The 17,071-nt window shown below is 36.7% G+C and overlaps 1 protein-coding gene across 10 annotated transcripts in view; it reads left to right on the top strand.

The window, feature by feature from the left end:
- The window catches only part of EHBP1 (EH domain binding protein 1), a gene marked incomplete at its 3' end in the record, with an annotated part of 325,825 nt that overhangs the window by 253,842 nt on the left and 54,912 nt on the right, over positions 1-17,071 (top strand). For 8 of the 10 annotated variants that reach the window (XM_084235967.1, XM_084235973.1, XM_084235971.1 and 5 more), the window contains one exon: positions 6,764-6,911. In XM_084235967.1, coding sequence (XP_084092093.1) covers positions 6,764-6,911 — 148 coding nt within the window. The remainder of the gene's footprint in view (positions 1-6,763; positions 6,912-17,071) is intronic. The other 2 variants (XM_084235974.1, XM_084235968.1) reach the window with 1 other exon arrangement.

Genomic DNA, 17,071 nt, shown 5'->3' with positions numbered 1-17,071 from the left:
TATTTTGGCTAGAGTAATGTCAGTCAGTGACATCTGCGGCTAGTAGAAAAAGGACCCCCTCATGGCAGCCATTTTTATTTGATTCTTAAGATCCAAAGGCTGCTGAAAGAACAATTGAATAAAGTTGAGGATTGGAGAAGCTTGATTTCTTGTTTTCTGTGAAATGAAACTCTAGTCTTTTTCTTCCCCTTCCCCTTAAAAGCAAAAGTCTGCTAGGGGGTTGTAGCTGTGTCAAAGCCGCTGGGATGCCACTGCTGATCACTTTAATTACTACGACTAAGGAGGATAAAATTAAAAGTAGCACCATTGAAGCAGTGGAAGAAAGCTTGCCTAGATGTCGGTGAACTGTGAAATATAAAAATTGCATACCAATACATTTTTATGGAAAGGAAACAAGGAATTACATTACTTATTCTTGAAGAGTTTGTCCTTAAATTGTCAAGTTTTACTAGTGCATCTATCTATAGCAGATTGTAGACCATTTCAGAACTATAAGGAAAATAGTAACTTAAAGATATGCTGTGAAAGGACTAAATATTTTCTCAGTTTATGTCCAGAGTAGTTAGTTCTGATCCATCTTCTTTATTTGAATATTTTAAATTTATTATACTGAAATACCAGCTCTTTGTACCATAACATGACTTTGCCTTATCTTGATGATATTAGCAAACAGAAATGTAAAGCTTAAATGTGCTGCTTATAATTTAAGTTCAGGATCCTAAGTTTTAAATGAATGTAAACAAGTTAGTTTCTCTTCACCTCTTTGTATTTAATAGCACAAAGGAGAATTTAACCTGCTTTTTATAGCATAAGTATAAGCAAAAAACTGAGTTTGAAAAAAATCACAATAGTTTAAGTCCTCAGAAAAAAATTGTTTTAATGTGACAGATAATAACAGTACTTTGAAATCAGACAGACACTAATTTTAATTTTTACTATACCATTTAAAACATGTATGACCTGGGCAGTGTATTTAAGTAGAATTTGGTTTATATCAAATCAGAATAATAGTAGTTACCTCACAGAATTGTGAATAGTAAATGGAAGAGATAATACGTATGTGAAAACTGCACAGACACAGAACTAGTATTTACTTTAATATGTTATAACTTGATAAAAGATGGTTGTGGGGAGGAAGGCCTCCCAGAAATACAGTTTCCATCAAACCCTTTAAAGAGAACATCTATTTTACAAAAGTTAGATTACACAATGTAACTCGAGCTGTTATCCTATATAACTCACTCTAAAGCTAAGTATTATTGTATGGCAAAGGTATGGCCCATCTTTGAACTTAACTATTTCAATTTAAGTGTATTTAAACTGTGCAAATAAATGATAGATATGTGTTTCCCATGTATTGAGTTTTTCAAGTATAGTTTTCTTTTTAATGACAGTAGTCTTCCATTACCTTACCTCTGCAGCCCAGTGGAAATATTCTTCTTATTTTTCTTGACAGACTTAGTAAACAGATTATGTTTTAAAGCTGTGAGTCTGTCTTCTTTTGAATGCAGAATGGTCAAAATAGATAGCAGTAACACATTTCTGTACTTGGGTAGATTAGGCAAATCATCATTGTCAGAAATAGTCATTATTTACATAATTGAGTAGTTTGTGTTGGATGCTGTATAAAAGTAATGAAATAATCATTTTTACTCTCAGGTTATTTTATGTATTTGATATACGTAATGTTTCTTAAGTAACATATGGATAGATTTTGTTATCTTTTAAAAATAATTAATGCAAAAACGAACATTAAATGGTACTTATTATAGAAATTAAAATGAAGTTTTGTACTGATGATGAATCTGTAAATTAATACTATCAGTTAAATTCAAACTGGTTGACTAATCAATTGCTGTAATTACAAGTTTTTCCTTCTGACCTTAACAATTAATTTCTATTTTCTCAGTTAGTTCTTTGTCTTAAGGGAAGTTAATGGGTGAGAAAACAAATAATGCAGATATGCCATCCCACTGGAGAGCTCTAGGCCCAAGCAAAATTGCCTCTGTGGTGTTAGGACATTAGTAGAAAAGTAAATCAAGGCAATCTGATAGGGAACTAGAATTCTGTCAATCAGGCTCAAGATTTTGTGCTGTGTCCATAAACTTTGTTTACTGTAGGGTTTTATGAGTTGTAACCTGCCCTTGCAGTCTGTTAATGAGGCTAAATCTTGCTACTTGAGAATTGAATTACAGCACACCTCTGGGCTAATGGTTATAAACAGAAAGTCCCATTAGGGCAGCATTCTGATTTGTTCATTTGCATTTTTTTCTATTGTGTAGAGAACAATGACGGGTAAATAGGTACAAACAAACAATTTACATGGAAATTGATAAAGTGTCCCTAATTAGTATTTAGAGTTGGTTTTATTAATGATTGCCGGCTTTAAATTACACTTCTGGTAAGCTTGCAGAAACATTTACAGATAGGTGTATTATTGGGGGCAAAGAGGATGTGGTAGAAAAAAATTAGGTTCTCATTTCATATTCAGAAAGGTAGAATCATTTATTTCATTTTAACTCAGTTAAGATGACCCAAGATCACTTCATCTTAGTCTGAATCACCAAATTCCAGCTCTGCAAGAAATTATTCACGCAGTGAAATTCACTTAAACCTATTTGCCTGAGGCATATCAAATAATGGTTTTTATTATGTTCTTAAATTTTCTTAAGTTTGAAAGATGAAAGTTTAGTAAAAGCTCAGTTTTCCTCAGTTGGTCTTGTAATTTGACACTTTTGGGATCAAATCTTTTGCTGGTTAAGAGCAAGGGCTCTGGAGTCAAACAGACCTGGGCTCTAACATCAGTTCCGTTCTAGTTGACCTTGGAATTGTAAATGTTCTCATTAGTAAAAATTATAAAAAAATATTATTATCATAGCTGGTACTGTTAGGTAGAACTTTCATTGACTGGAACAACTTAGTTATCACAAAATTCAGTTTCTATTGGAAAGAAAATAATTGCTTGATTTTTTTTTCCCCTCTAATTGCTGATTTTCATGAGTTATTTTAAAAGCTCCCTCAAATGAGCTCATATATTCATCTAAGGATTTTTGAGTATCATAATGAATTGATGAATTTTCATTGCTACAATGTGATTTCATTGATTCAATAATTGAAGTCTTTTTAAAAAAAATATTATTTACCATGCATATAAGAACTGGGGTGTAGGCCAGAGGTATGGGGGGGGGTGAGAGGATTCACCAGAGAGTGGGGAGCAGAACAGGCAGATCTGCTGATACACACTGCTGAGGGGAGCAGCGGGCGAGACAGGAGAGGTCTGCTGCCCAATGTGGGTTGCTCCCGGCTGACTGGCCGGGGGATTGAACTTGTGCTGCCGTGGCTGGTGATAGCTTGTGTCTTTAACCGCTCCGCCACCAGGAAGGCCCTGAAGTCTTCATTTTGATACTAGAATTGTTTCAGTTTGTCTCCTAGGAGCTTCAAACTTGGGACCAGATATTTCAAGCTTGTCTCTGTATCTATTCATATATTCCTGTTAATTTTGACAGCTCTCATTTCTAGCCATCTCAGAATTTACGAACAACCAATCTAGTGTCTATACCTGTTCCTGATGATCTCGCCAACCAACTCTGAGTGCCCTTTTCTAAAGTTCAGATTCATTAACCTTAGCATTTACTACAGTTGTCTACTTCCTTTTTCATGAAAGCCACTTCTACTTTGGTTCTCAGGATACATCAATGCTATAGTTTTTTATTCTCAGCTCATCTGGTTTTCGCTCTCATCTAAATATAGGTGTGTCAGTGAGTAACCTTTTTTTCTGTAGTGATATCTTCCAATAATTTCATGTATTCCTGTAACTTAGCCCTGTAGTCATATGGTGACTTTACATTATTCAAATCCCACCAACTACCTACTAATATATTTACTCAGATGTCCTGCCAGTCCCTCAAACCCTGTGTGTCTTACCCCAAACTTCCTTTCCTTCCCTTCTTATATCTTTCCTCTTGGTTTTCTATTTCTATTTTAGTGCCACAGTTCTACTAATTGCCCATGTTTAAAACTTATGAGTCAGGGCCTCCCCTGGTGGCGCAGCGGTTGAGCGCTGGGTTGCAAAGCTGCTCGCAGCCTCTGCAGCGCCGGTTCGATCCCTGGCCACTGGCAAGGGTCCCACATGGCGCGCAGACCTCTCCTGCCTCCCGCTGTTCCCCTCAGCAGTGTACTTCATCGGTCTGCCTGTTCTGTTCCCTGCTCTGGCTCTGGTGAATTCTCTCAGCCTCCTGCGCTTCTGACTGTACCCTGGTTCATGTATAAATAAATAAATAAATCTTTAATAAATAAATAAATAAAATAAAACTTCTGAGTCAGCTTTTTTCTTCCTTCCACATATAACCAATTACCATGAATTGGTGCAGGTACAAATTCAGTCTATAAAATATTTCTTAAGCTTGAATCTTTCCATTTCCATTGCCCCCATCCTGGTTCTAGATTTCATCACAGCTTTCCTGGACTATTTATTATAAGAGCCTCCTAACTTTGCAATGTCTCTGTGCTAGCCTATTTTAAACACTGTTGTCAGATTAATCTTTCTCAAATATACCTCTGGTTGGTCATTCCCCTAAACAAAAAGTAAAAAAACACACACAAACATACACACATACAAACCTTTGGTTGGCTCTTCCTGTATTTCTTTAAAATAAAGTGTTTAAAGTAAAGTACTTTGTTGGACAGGACCTTTGTAATCTGTCTACCAAGCTTTATTTTTCTGCCTTGTCTTTCTATCATTATTTTTGTCCTATGCTCAGGGAAACTAGATAAGATACCTTACTCTCAGTATATGGATTTGCCTTTATATCTTTGTACTGTTCTACTTCCTGGTCTCAAGTTCACTGAGTCACTCCCATATCTACTCATTTCATATCCTGCTTATCCTTCAGGCCCAGCTCAAAACCATGATGCCATCATGCCTTCAGTTTGTCCCAGAGCCAAGAACATTCTTTCTTCTGAATTCTTGCTACATTTTTATCAGACCTCCTTATTGTGGCAATTTTTTATTTCCCTCTATATTGTAAGCTTTAAAGAGTATAAACTTTTAGTTTTCAAGTTTGAAATTTCTGTAACAAATACTAAGTTCCAAGGTATGTACTATGGACCAGAGAAACAAGATAAATCAGATAGAGCTCCTGCTTTCAAGTAGCTCAATTCTACCGAGAAGTTGGTATTTTGAGAGCTTTATAATGTAACTTGACAAGTATTTTTTAAAAAAGTCATAGACCCACAGTCTTGCCCAAATGGTAAGATAGTGACATAGAGGAAGGAGTACTCCAGCCTGAGAAAGTTTAATGGTTGTCAACTCAATCTTAAAGAAAATGTAGGAATTAAATAAGATCAGAATGAGAGAACATTCCAGGAAGAGTAAATGACGTATTTAAACCCACAGGTGCATGAAACTACATTATACAAATAATTCTGTGTAGATAGATGTGAGGTTTTATGGAGATTGGGAGAGGTTAAAGGAAGATAACTCTAAAGATATGTTGGGGCCAGATTATTTCAGGCTTTCTTTTGTCACAGTAATGCCTTATTTTTCATACTTTCCAATTTACAAAACAATTTCACAATGATATTTGCAATCACTAATAATATTTTTTAGTAGATCAAAAACTATTTGTTGTATAATTCTCTGTGGTTTATAGTTATTCTTTTTTTTTTTTTTTTTTTTTTTGTGGGTCCCTCGCCAGCGGCCAGGAAAAAAACCAGCGCTGCAGAGGCTGCCTGCAGCCTCGCAGCCCAGGGCTCAACCACTGAGCCACCAGGGGAGGCCCTTTTTTTTCTTTTTTATAGTTTTTTTTTTTTTTAATTTATATGTACAAGCACAGGGTACAGTCACAAGCATGGGAGGGTGAGAAAATTCACCAGAGCCAGAGCGGGGAGCAGGGCAGGCAGAGGGACTGAAGTACACTGCTGAGGGGAGCAGCGGGCGGCAGGAGAGGTCTGCGCTCCATGCGGGACCCTCCTCCAGTGGCTGGGGAGCAGCCGGGGATCGAACCAGCGCTGCAGAGGCTGCAGGCAGCTTCGCAACCCAGCGCTCAACCACTGCGCCACCAGGGAGGCCCTCTTTTTGTAGTTATTCTAAATATCAAAAGCCACATTAGATTTTACTTTTCCTTCTCAGTGTACTTCTTGGGGGTGGGGAGGCAGGTGTAGTGGGAATGGGACTAGTACATCAGTTACCCATTTCTTTTTTAACAACAATAACTGTAACTGCAATATACTATCCCTCATTCCTACTTCAATTCTCTAAAAATACTATTTGATCAACATGGCGTAGCAGCATTTTCTGTGCTGTTGAAGATGTGTTGAAGATGTGTGCTCTCTGCCTTTATGAGAAAATAGCAAGTTAAAATTCTCTTCTTAAAAAATAAGATGTTAATTTGCAATTGTTTTTAGTATTGTGGCTTTTTTCTAGAAATCTGATTATTAATCATAATTTCTGCTATTTTCTCTCTGTGTATATATAGATATTATAATAACATATTTTCTGCTATATGTAATTTATATTAAAGAACATTTTTTCAAGGCTAGTTCAAATTTTTAAGACATTTGAATATAATAATTTGTGAATTAAAAAAATACGATTCTAAGATGTCTTTTAAAAATGGTGTGACATCCAACTGATATAGAGCATCCTATTTATAATGTGGGCCAAGCACCATGCTGTAAACCAGTTACTATCATGATGATCAGATTGAAAATGAAATTGCATTTCTGTCAATTACTGAGTTGGCAACTGTTCAATATATCTTAGCAGCAAGATGAAGAGCGACGTCGGCAGCTGAGAGAGAGAGCTCGTCAGCTAATAGCAGAAGCTCGATCTGGAGTGAAGATGTCAGAACTTCCCAGCTATGGTGAAATGGCTGCAGAAAAGTTGAAAGAAAGGTCAAAGGCATCTGGAGGTGAGTTAAAGTATCTTGTATCACATTCTACACTCAACCCAGAAATCCGCAATGGACCTTTTGGGACTTTTTATTCTTACTTCAAAATGTTGCATCAAATACATGAAGTTTCTAACCTATTGATATGTTGCCAAAAAAAAAAAAAAAACTAAACTAAAGGAAGTATAGTAAATCAGAAGATAACAGTTGCTGTTTTCCAAATCAACTTTTCGGCTTAATTTTAACAACTCAAGAAGTACTTTTTCAGAATATGCTTTAGAACAAAACTCATGCTGACTTTGGTTTGTGATCCCCCATGATGCCTTTCTAATTGTATTAGTAGTAAATCAAATGCAATCAAATTCTCAACATCTAGAATAAAAGGTCTACTAGTGGTGAACTTTGACGTGAAAGATTTTTTCACTTTGAACAAGAGATCTTTAGAAAACAGCTTTGACAGTCTTCTGTCATTATAACCTGCAGTGTGTGAATTTTGATTAAGTTCCACATCCATTTCTTTTTGGTCTACTTATTCAAAGAGGATCTTCTCAATATCTGCAGAGATTATTCTAAGTTTGATGTAGGGACAGAACCAAATATTATTAAAGGGTATCTTAATTTTTTCTCTCAGTGCTCACTTTGGACATTTTTAAAAATGTAATATATCAAAAGATAATGGGATTTTATTTATTTCAAAGGTTTAGAACCTATTTATCAAAACATGCCAGGTACTTTAGTGAGTTAATGTTAGACTTTACAGAGCTGAAACAATGGTAAGCTATCGATATTTCTAGGTCAATGGTAAATTTCTTCAGCATAAACTGAAACTTGCTGCTATTCCTAATTGATTGCTTATATTAAATGCTTACTGTTGTAGAAAATTACAATTAATTCCTGTAGCATATAACTGTCCATCCTGACAAATTGAAAGTTGCTTTCCCAATCGACTGGGCATCTTCCCTCTGGTTATCTCAGAATGTTTATATCATAGTTTATCATAGTTAAATCCTTCATTTTATCTTTTCAACTCCTATCATTCGAAATTTTAATTGAAATTCCTGCACTCTGCTGCAGTTTTATATAATCATTAGTAACTACTCATATTTATATAGTACTAAGATAAATATTTTCATTTGTATATAAGATATTTCTTTGATATCATAAAAACTACTGATTTTCTAAATAATTCTTGAAGTTTTTGTCTTCTTGTATTGTCTAATGATAGGAAAACCTAATATTCTTGATCCTCTAGATAGATTTTCCCTAAAGCTACTAATACTACCTTCCTATGGTATCATAAACCAATGTTAGAGAACAGTAATATAGGATAGAGAGGCATCTGGTGCCTCTCAATTTTCTTTTCTAATGGTAAGCCAATAGCAATACTAAAGTTGTAAATACTGGGAAGGCTAAGAATTTAAAATTTTTAATTAATAGTATAGGATAGGATAGCTAAGTAATTGGTCTCTAATCCAACCAACCCTAGTTGAGGTTAAGCTATTACTAGACAAAGTAGAGAGATTTTATCCGTGTTATAACCCAGAGAATGGGTATCTTCCCTATTAGAGAAAATGAAAACTTGATTTTTGCATCATTCAATAGTCAACAAAGTAACTAAGTAAAGAACAAGTAAGGATTGGCTCTGTGGAACTAGCAAAAATATACAAATTAGGATAGGGAAGGCCAGGCGAAATGAAGATTACTTATGAGAACATGGTGTAATGTCTAGACTATACCCTCTATGGGGACTAAAATGACAAGGGACCATTTCTCCCATAGGATCCACTATATCTTGGATATTAATAGGTGCTTATTCAGAGCTAACATTAACCTATATGAGGTGGAGCAGACCTATTTCCTGTCCTCATTGGCCTGTCTTCATAAAGGTATATTGATCAGACTAGGTCTGTTCTAACTTTAAGTTCTAAGCTGAAGCTATTGAAGCTGGGACTGCATGCAAGAGACCTTTAAAACAATAGCAAGAGTAAAATTAGGTCCTGAAATTGGACCATTCATATATAGATATTTATCTATTGAACAGTGTACTCTCTGTGCTAGACCAGGATTCAACAAACTACTAGAAAAGGACCAAAGTAAATAATTTAGGATTTGTAGGTCATTTTGTGTCTGTCTTGACTACTCAATTCTGCCTTTATAGCCTAAATGTAACTGAACTTCTAGGCAATATACAAATGAATGGGTGTGCCTGTTATTTACCCCAAAAGTGGTGGACTGTATTTTGCTCTCATGTGGACCATTGCATGGCAAACTAAAAATTCACTTGGGGTCACAGGAGTGTGACCTTATGGAACTAATAAGTCAGGATATAGAATTGACAAATGAGTGTTTATTCTTAGCAATGCCTAGCAGGAGTCATTAGGTCTGAATAAGGAATAGTATGAAAAGAAGAGAAAAAATGGTCTCCATGGAGGATTAGTGTAGGGAGATTTGGGGAAGCAAGTGGTCCTGAGTGACATGAGAGGAATGGTCAAGAGCTAAAATAAGGTGGAAGCTCATCCTAAGGAGTGTGTTGAACATGATTGGTATTCAGACTCACTGCTTGAACCTGCTTGCAATCTTGCTTTTTTTGTATTCTCTGGCAGCAACTAGCCTCAGTGAGGAAGTAAACTTAGTAAATGCGAGGTGAGGTGAAGTGTCTTCAAATTCAAGATATCCAAAAAAAATATATACAAGATATTTTAGGTCATGTGTGGCCATGTTTTCAAGCTATCCACTTATATCCTATCTTAACCAGAAATAGCCTAATTCTGATAAAAGACAGAATCATATCTGAGCAAGGAGCTATAGCCTAGCATTTACTTATTTTTTTTAAGGTTTATTTATTTATGCATACAAAACTGGGGTACAGGCCAAAAGTATAGGGGTGAAAGGATTCACCAGAGACAAAGTGGGGAACAGAGCAGGTGGATTGACTGAAATACACTGCTGAGGGGAGCAGCGGGTGAGTCAGGAGAGGTCTGCTGCACCATGTGGGTCACCTCCCTGGCCGGGGATTGAACTCGGCTGCAGTGGCTATGGATAGCTTCATAGTGCTGAGATTTAACTCCTTGCACCACCACAGAGACCCTACTTATCTTCCTTTTGACATAATTTTAGAGCTTATGAGAGAATCAGGTATGTTTTTTCAATTTCTGCATCATTTTGTAGTTATAGACTTATGATCACCTCATTTTAAAGTGCTCGTTCTAAAAATCTCAGGGGTTTATTCTGTTAAATTGATCTTACTTGTCAAGGTTCATGTGTTTGAGGACAAAGTTTAGGGTTTCTATTTTTAGTTGTATGATATTGTAGTCTGATAATAAGACTTGAATTACTATTTCCAGAAAATAATAAGTTTTTGCTTTGGCCAAATGTAAAATTCTTGTTAATGGTCTATGGACACATGCAAGGAAGGCATTTTTCTTACTTTAAGATGAGATATCAAATATTTATTATACATTTTATAACATACTACATGTCATATATATTTTACAAATGTGCATGTGTGTGTATTTATTCTGTAGCTTATTATAGTTTGAGTTAGGTTAGAGTCATTTAATTTTTAAATTGACATTTTATCTCTCTTTGATTTAGATTAAGTAGTGTACTTTATATTGCAGATGAATAAATGAAAATTTTCTTTAAATTTTTCCATGAGAATGTTTGTGTGCCTGTGTTATCTTCATTATTTTTTTTTAAAGGTCTATTTATTCATACATACGAGAGCCAGGGTGCAGGCCAAAGGTACTGGGGTTGAGGGGATTCACCAGAGACAGAGTGGGGAGGCGGATCTACTGAAATACACTGTTGAGGGGAGCAGCGGGCAAGACAGGAGAGGTCTGCTGCACCATGTGGGTCACCTTCCTGGCCAGGGATTGAACTTGTGCTGCAGTGGCTGCGGAAGCTTCATAGTGCTGTGACTTAACCCCCCACACCACCAAGGAGGCCCACTTCATTATTTTTGCTATGGCAATAGATTTATCTAAATTTGTTGAGCAAAAATAAAATCTTAGACGCCTTAAGTAACTTTTACTTCTATTTTTTTCTTAATAATATATTTGTATTGTGTTTTCTACCTTTTGTTTGATTTGTGTTGAAAAATTTTAAAAGTTAGGAGTTTTATAGGGCCCTACAATGAAAGTTTTTTAAAATCATGTTATAAATGAATAATGGGGACCTCGTGGCTTAAGGTGTTAAGATGCAGCACTATGATGCTATCCACGGCCACTGCAGCACAAGTTTGATCCCTGGCCAGGGAGCTACCCAAATGGTGCAGCAGACCTCTCCTGTCTCTCGCTGCTCTCCTCAGCAGTGTATTTCAGTCAGTCCGCCTGTTCTGCTTCCCACTCTGTCTCTGGTGAACCCTCTCACCAACCCCACCCCCCCCACACCCACACCTCTGGCCTGTATCCCAGTTCTTATATGCATAAATAAATAACTCTTTTTTTAAATAATGAAATAAATAAATGAACGAATAATTTTTCCTGAGTAGTTTTCTGAATGTTATTTTAGTATAGCTTCTATTTCTTTTCTTTTTTTTTAAGATTTAGTTCTTTATACATACAAGAACTGGGGTAAAGGCCAGAAGGGTCAGGGGTGAGAGAATTCACCAGAGACAGAGTGGAGAACAGAACAGGTGGATTGACTGAAGTACACTGCTGAGAGGAGCAGCGGGCGATGCAGAAGAGGTCTGCTGTGCCATGTGGGCTTCTCCCTGGCTGGGGATCAAACTTGTGCTACAGTGGTTACAGATAGCTCTGTAGGCTGGGTCTTTAACCCCTTGTGCCACCAGGGAGTCCCCCTTCTATTTCTTTTTTTCTAATGCAGATATTCTTTTTTATACTTTTACCAGATACACTGAATCTTCATTCAGTTTATTTTTAAATAAGTATTGTAAGATTAGCCTTATTGCTGTACCTTTGGGATCCCCATTTTACTAATAGTGCTCTGAAATGTCATTTGGAATGCATTGTCTCTTCCCCAGTGCCTATCCAAACTCCTTTTACTTTTTCCTGCATGTATTATACATGCCATCCTTTTAAAGCAATTTCTATTATATGATTGTTCTTTAGTTTACTTTCTGCCATGTTCACACTGTTCAGTAGTTAGCCATAAAAGGTGTGTGTTTGGGGGGTGTAGTACATGTATATTTAGGATCTTAAATACAGACACATATATACATACTTTAGTTCTGCTAGAATGCATTTAGAGTATTTCCATGAGTGATAAGAAATAAATAGCATTAGCTGTTGAAAAGAATTCAGGGGGTCATGGTAAAACTGAAGACAGTGAATGGAAACAAAGTGGAAATCCATTCTAAAGAAGACTTGAACTGTATAGATCAATTTTTACTTTTGCCTGCCCAAATGTAATCCTTTTATCTCTTAGCAATTTGTATATAAATATTTTGAGTTAACCCACTCAACATACTAGTGAGTGGTAGGAGATAGAGATTTTATTTAGCCAGGAAATAAATTGCATGGGACCTATTTAACATCACACAGGAACTCATCACTGTATAAGTAGGCAATGAAAGGAGGTACAATTTTATGTATATCCTGTAACCTGAAAGTACCTGTATTTGACCACGTATTTGACTTGCTGTTTTTCTTCATAGCAATACCATCATTCTACTCACTCAGCACAAGTCAGTTTTGATATCTGTCTCACCCTTCCTTTCCACATTATTCCCCCAACCACCCATGTATAGTCAGTTTTCAAATCATATCATATCCATCTTAGGTTGACTTCTCCATTCTGTTGCCTGGGGGTTATGATTATTTCCAACATGGGTTTCCTGCATCCATACTTTATGTCTCTAGTTCAACATCTAGGTCAGCAACTTTTACATAAAGAATGAGGTTACATGCATAATATACTCCCACACCCCTAGACCATAAATTCTCTCACATAAGAAGGTATATCAGAATGCAAGCAAAATAGGGCCTCCCTGGTGGCGCAGGGCATTAAGACACAACCTGTGAAGCTATTCCCCAGCCAATACAGCATGAGTTTGATCCCCAGCCAGCCAGGGAGCTACCCACGTGGCTCAGTAGACCTCTCCTGTCTCACCCGCTGCTCCCCTCAGCAGTATATTTCAATCTGCCTGTTTTGTTCCCCACTCTGTCTCTGGTGGATCCTCTTACTCCCCACACGCACCTCTGGCCTGTACCCCAGTTTTTGTATGCATAAATAAATAAATAAATCTAAAAAAAAAAAAGAATGTAAGCAAGATATCCACAACTACTGCAGCACAAGTTCAATCCCCAGCCAGGTAGCTGACCCACATGCACAGCAGATCTCTCTTGTCTAACCCACTGCTCCCCTCAGCAGTGTATTTCAGTAGAGCTGCCTGTTCTGTTACCCACTGTCTCTGATGAATCCTCTGGCCCACCCCCCACCATACCTCTGGCCTGTATCCCAGTTCTTTTATGCATAAATAAATAAATATTAAACAAATTTACCAAAATAAATGTAAGCAAGAGTGATATTATAGGAATCATGGTTGAACTAGTCTAATTCACAAAAGACATAAGCTTCAGTGCTTATAACTACTTATTTACTACTAAGATGATTAATACTAATTATTTTATATGAATTTCACAACTGATTGCAATAAGACACTTTGGTAAAAAAAAAAAACTGCTTGTATAGAGTGCTCTTAATGAGCACAGTGATCTGAGACCAACAAGGTAGCAGTAGCATAAACACACTGGACTCTCCTCTTCCACATATTAACAACTAAATTATAACAAAACCAAGTCAACAACCTCTGCGTGATGGATGGAGGACTACTGCATACATAGGGAACAGCAGTCTGATGTAAGGGGATAGAAAAAATTAAGCTGTGTTTGCAGTGATACCAGGGCAGTGCAACCAATAGGGAGAGGTGAATGCAGTATGGAACTCCTCTGTTACTGTTAACTCAGGGGCATATGCCCACATTGAGGACTTTAGAAACATGGCACTGTGCTAAAGATGGCAGTGCACAGTTAGAGTGTTAAGAGTGCGGGACAGAAGGTACACTACTAGAGGCCTGGAGGAATAGGGTAGAGTGATGATTACTGACTTGAGCTTGAGGTTCCCAATCTAGAGCAACTGTGGCCCAAACTGCACTGGGAGAGCCTAATTGGACCACCTGTATCTCCTCAGAAGAGACTGCTCTTTCCAGCCTAAGTCTGGGATATTAGAATACCTGCCTACTCTCACCCAAGGCCAAAGCTGAGACTACAGCTGAATGTTCTTGCTAGCTAGAATGTGAGAACCCAGATCTTAATAAAATGATCAAGCACCTCAGGGTCAAAAACTTCCTGTCCTGTGGCTCTGTCTTAACTGTAGTTCTCACCCAGGCTACATCTAGGGCTGAACCACAACCTAGAGAGTAAGGCTGGTGCGAGACTATAGTTGGCCCAGGAGTTGACCTCAGGGAGGGAATCACTATGGATCCCTATCACACAGTTGAGTTATCTGCAGTATAGTAGGAATCTTGAACCCTTGATGCTCACTGGGCATGACGCTTTGGTGCCCTTCTACCTTGGTTCCCTCCTACCTATTAGCCCTGCCAGCATCAGTGCATGAAATATGTGAACCAGGTACAAAGGTAGCAGTTGCAAAATAATAGAAACCTAAAGATCCTGGGTGAAAAACCTAAGATTATACTCAGCTTCTTATATGAAGGATATAAAGGCAATTTATTAAGGTAAGACAAGGGAACTCCCTATTCCAACCCATAAAAACTAAGAATGAAGAGACAGAAGAGCATATTACAAATGCTTACGCAAAAAAAGCCAAGAGAAGTCTCAATCCCCAGTGTATCTATGGAATATACCTGAATAAGAGATAAAGGTAACAGCTTTAACCATGCTTGCTAAATTAAGGCAAACAATTGATGATGCTAAACAGGATCTCAACAAAGACTGAGAAATTGTAAGAATTTTACAACTCAAGCTTTTCACATTTATGAAACATGAAATGAAAAATCGAAACCAATGCAAAATATTTATAAGAATCCAAAATCAAATATACAAAATAACATACAATAATGAGGATAAAAGAAAGTACACCAAAATATGTATGTTAGTTATCTTTGTCTTTTGCTATAAACTAAGGGTGATTTTTTTCTGACTCTATGTTTCTGTGTATTCTTCAAGCTTTTCACATTATGAATATGCATTCTTGTAATCATGAACATAAATTTAACAGTTTTTAATTAAAATATTGTGAAGGCTCAAAAAAGAAGGAATTTTACAACTAAAACTAATGTATCTAAAAAATACTATAGCCAAAATAAAAATATAATAGAGGGCCTCAACAGACAAATGCAAGTAATGGAGAAAATTAGTGAACTTGAAAGCACAATAGTGGAGAACATACAAACAGAACCAAAAAAGAAAAAAAGAATTTAGAAAAGTGAAAACAGTGTTAAGAGCTCTTTGAGATAACCTAAAGAAAAATAACATCCATATAATAGGAATCCCCAAAGGAGAAGAGAAAGAGAAAGGCTAAGAAATAATTACTGAGAATTATCTCAATCTTGGACATTCAGATCCAAAAGGCCTGAAGAGTTCCAAACAAAATAATACCAAACTGACACACTCCAAACAATTATAATTAAACTATTAAAAGCCAATGACAAGGACAGATTATTAAAAGCTTCCAGGGAAACACAGATTACACCATCTGTGGACTTTTTAGTAGAAACCTTAAAGACAAGAAGAGAATAGCAGAATATTTTTAAAATATTCAAAGAGAAAGATTATCAGTCGATAGTACTTTACCCTGCAAGATTATCATTCAAGACAGCAGGAAGGATAGGGAGCTTCACTGAAAGGCAGAGTACAGTGATAATCATGTTAGAGCACAACTATCTCTCTGTTCCTACCACATAAAATGTGAACTTCTTGTCCTGCCCTTCAGGAATCTGCAGTTTTGCCTTTCGAGTCTTCCCTGCCATTATTTCCCTTTAAGTATTTTTGAGCCAAATAGGACTTTATACCATTATCTGAACATAACTTATTCTTTCCTGCTTTCATACCTGTGATGTCTCCCTCAAATTACACCTATTGAAATCTTATACATTCCTTCAGACCCAATTTAAAAGTTATTGCTTCCAGTAAACAATACCTGGTACTATTGCCAAAGAGTAATCTTTTCTCTTTTGAATTTGCTCTGTCCCTTATTTCTACCCCATAACAATTGCCTGTCCTAAGTAATATTAGTCATTTTGAATATATACTATGAAGATGAAATAATTATCTTATACAACTTGGTATCTCCTCAACATCTAGCAGTGTCTTGCAAGTTGCAGGTACAATATACAGTAGTAGAAATTTTTAAATAAATGAACAAACTTTGAATTTTTTGCTTTCACTCAAGATTAATTATAGTCATTAATAATCAATGGCGGGGCCTCCCCAGTGGCGCAGCGGTTGAGCGCTGGGTTGCGAAGCTGCCCGCAGCCTCTGCAGCGCCGGTTCGATCCCGGGCCGCCGGGCAAGGGTCCCACATGGCGCGCAGACCTCTCCTGCCGCCCGCTGCTCCCCTCAGCAGTGTACTTCGATCCTTCTGCCTGCTCTGCTCCCTGCTCTGGCTCTGGTGAATTCTCTCATACTCCCACGCTTCTGACTGTACCCAGTGCTCGTATAAATAAATAAATAAATAAATCTTTAAAAATAAATAAATAATCAATGGCGGTTGGTTGGAAGCAACAAAGTACTGCACTACACCTCTATAAACTACTGATATTGAACCTTTTCTGACACAGTAACATGAAGAAAGTATTCTGAATATTAACGCTCAGGAAATACTTGTTTTTGTGGGTTTTCCAAGTAAGTTCTTATGATGTATATTAATAGTAATAATAAATGCACACATTTATTAGAGAATTCCCATATACTGTATAAACCATTGTTATTATTATACATTATTATACTGTATAAACCATTATTCCAATAAGAAATAAATTGTAGAGTAGTAGGGATATTCTCCAACTCTCAGGACTAGAAAGATACTTCTCCAAAAGGTAAAAAATTTAAAGCTGAACCTCTACTATGCAAATCAAATTATTGCTATACCTTTTCAAATATTTAAAATTTAATATTCTTATCCAATTTTATCACTAGAATTTAGAAAGGAAAAATGTATAATAGAAATCTTTAATATGAAAAAGTCTGCATTGTGAC

The sequence above is a fragment of the Talpa europaea genome (assembly GCF_964194135.1).
Source record: "Talpa europaea genome assembly, chromosome: 6".
NCBI lineage: Eukaryota > Metazoa > Chordata > Mammalia > Eulipotyphla > Talpidae > Talpa > Talpa europaea.
Note: the sequence above shows the minus strand (reverse complement) of the source record. Positions and strands in the feature narration are given on the sequence as shown.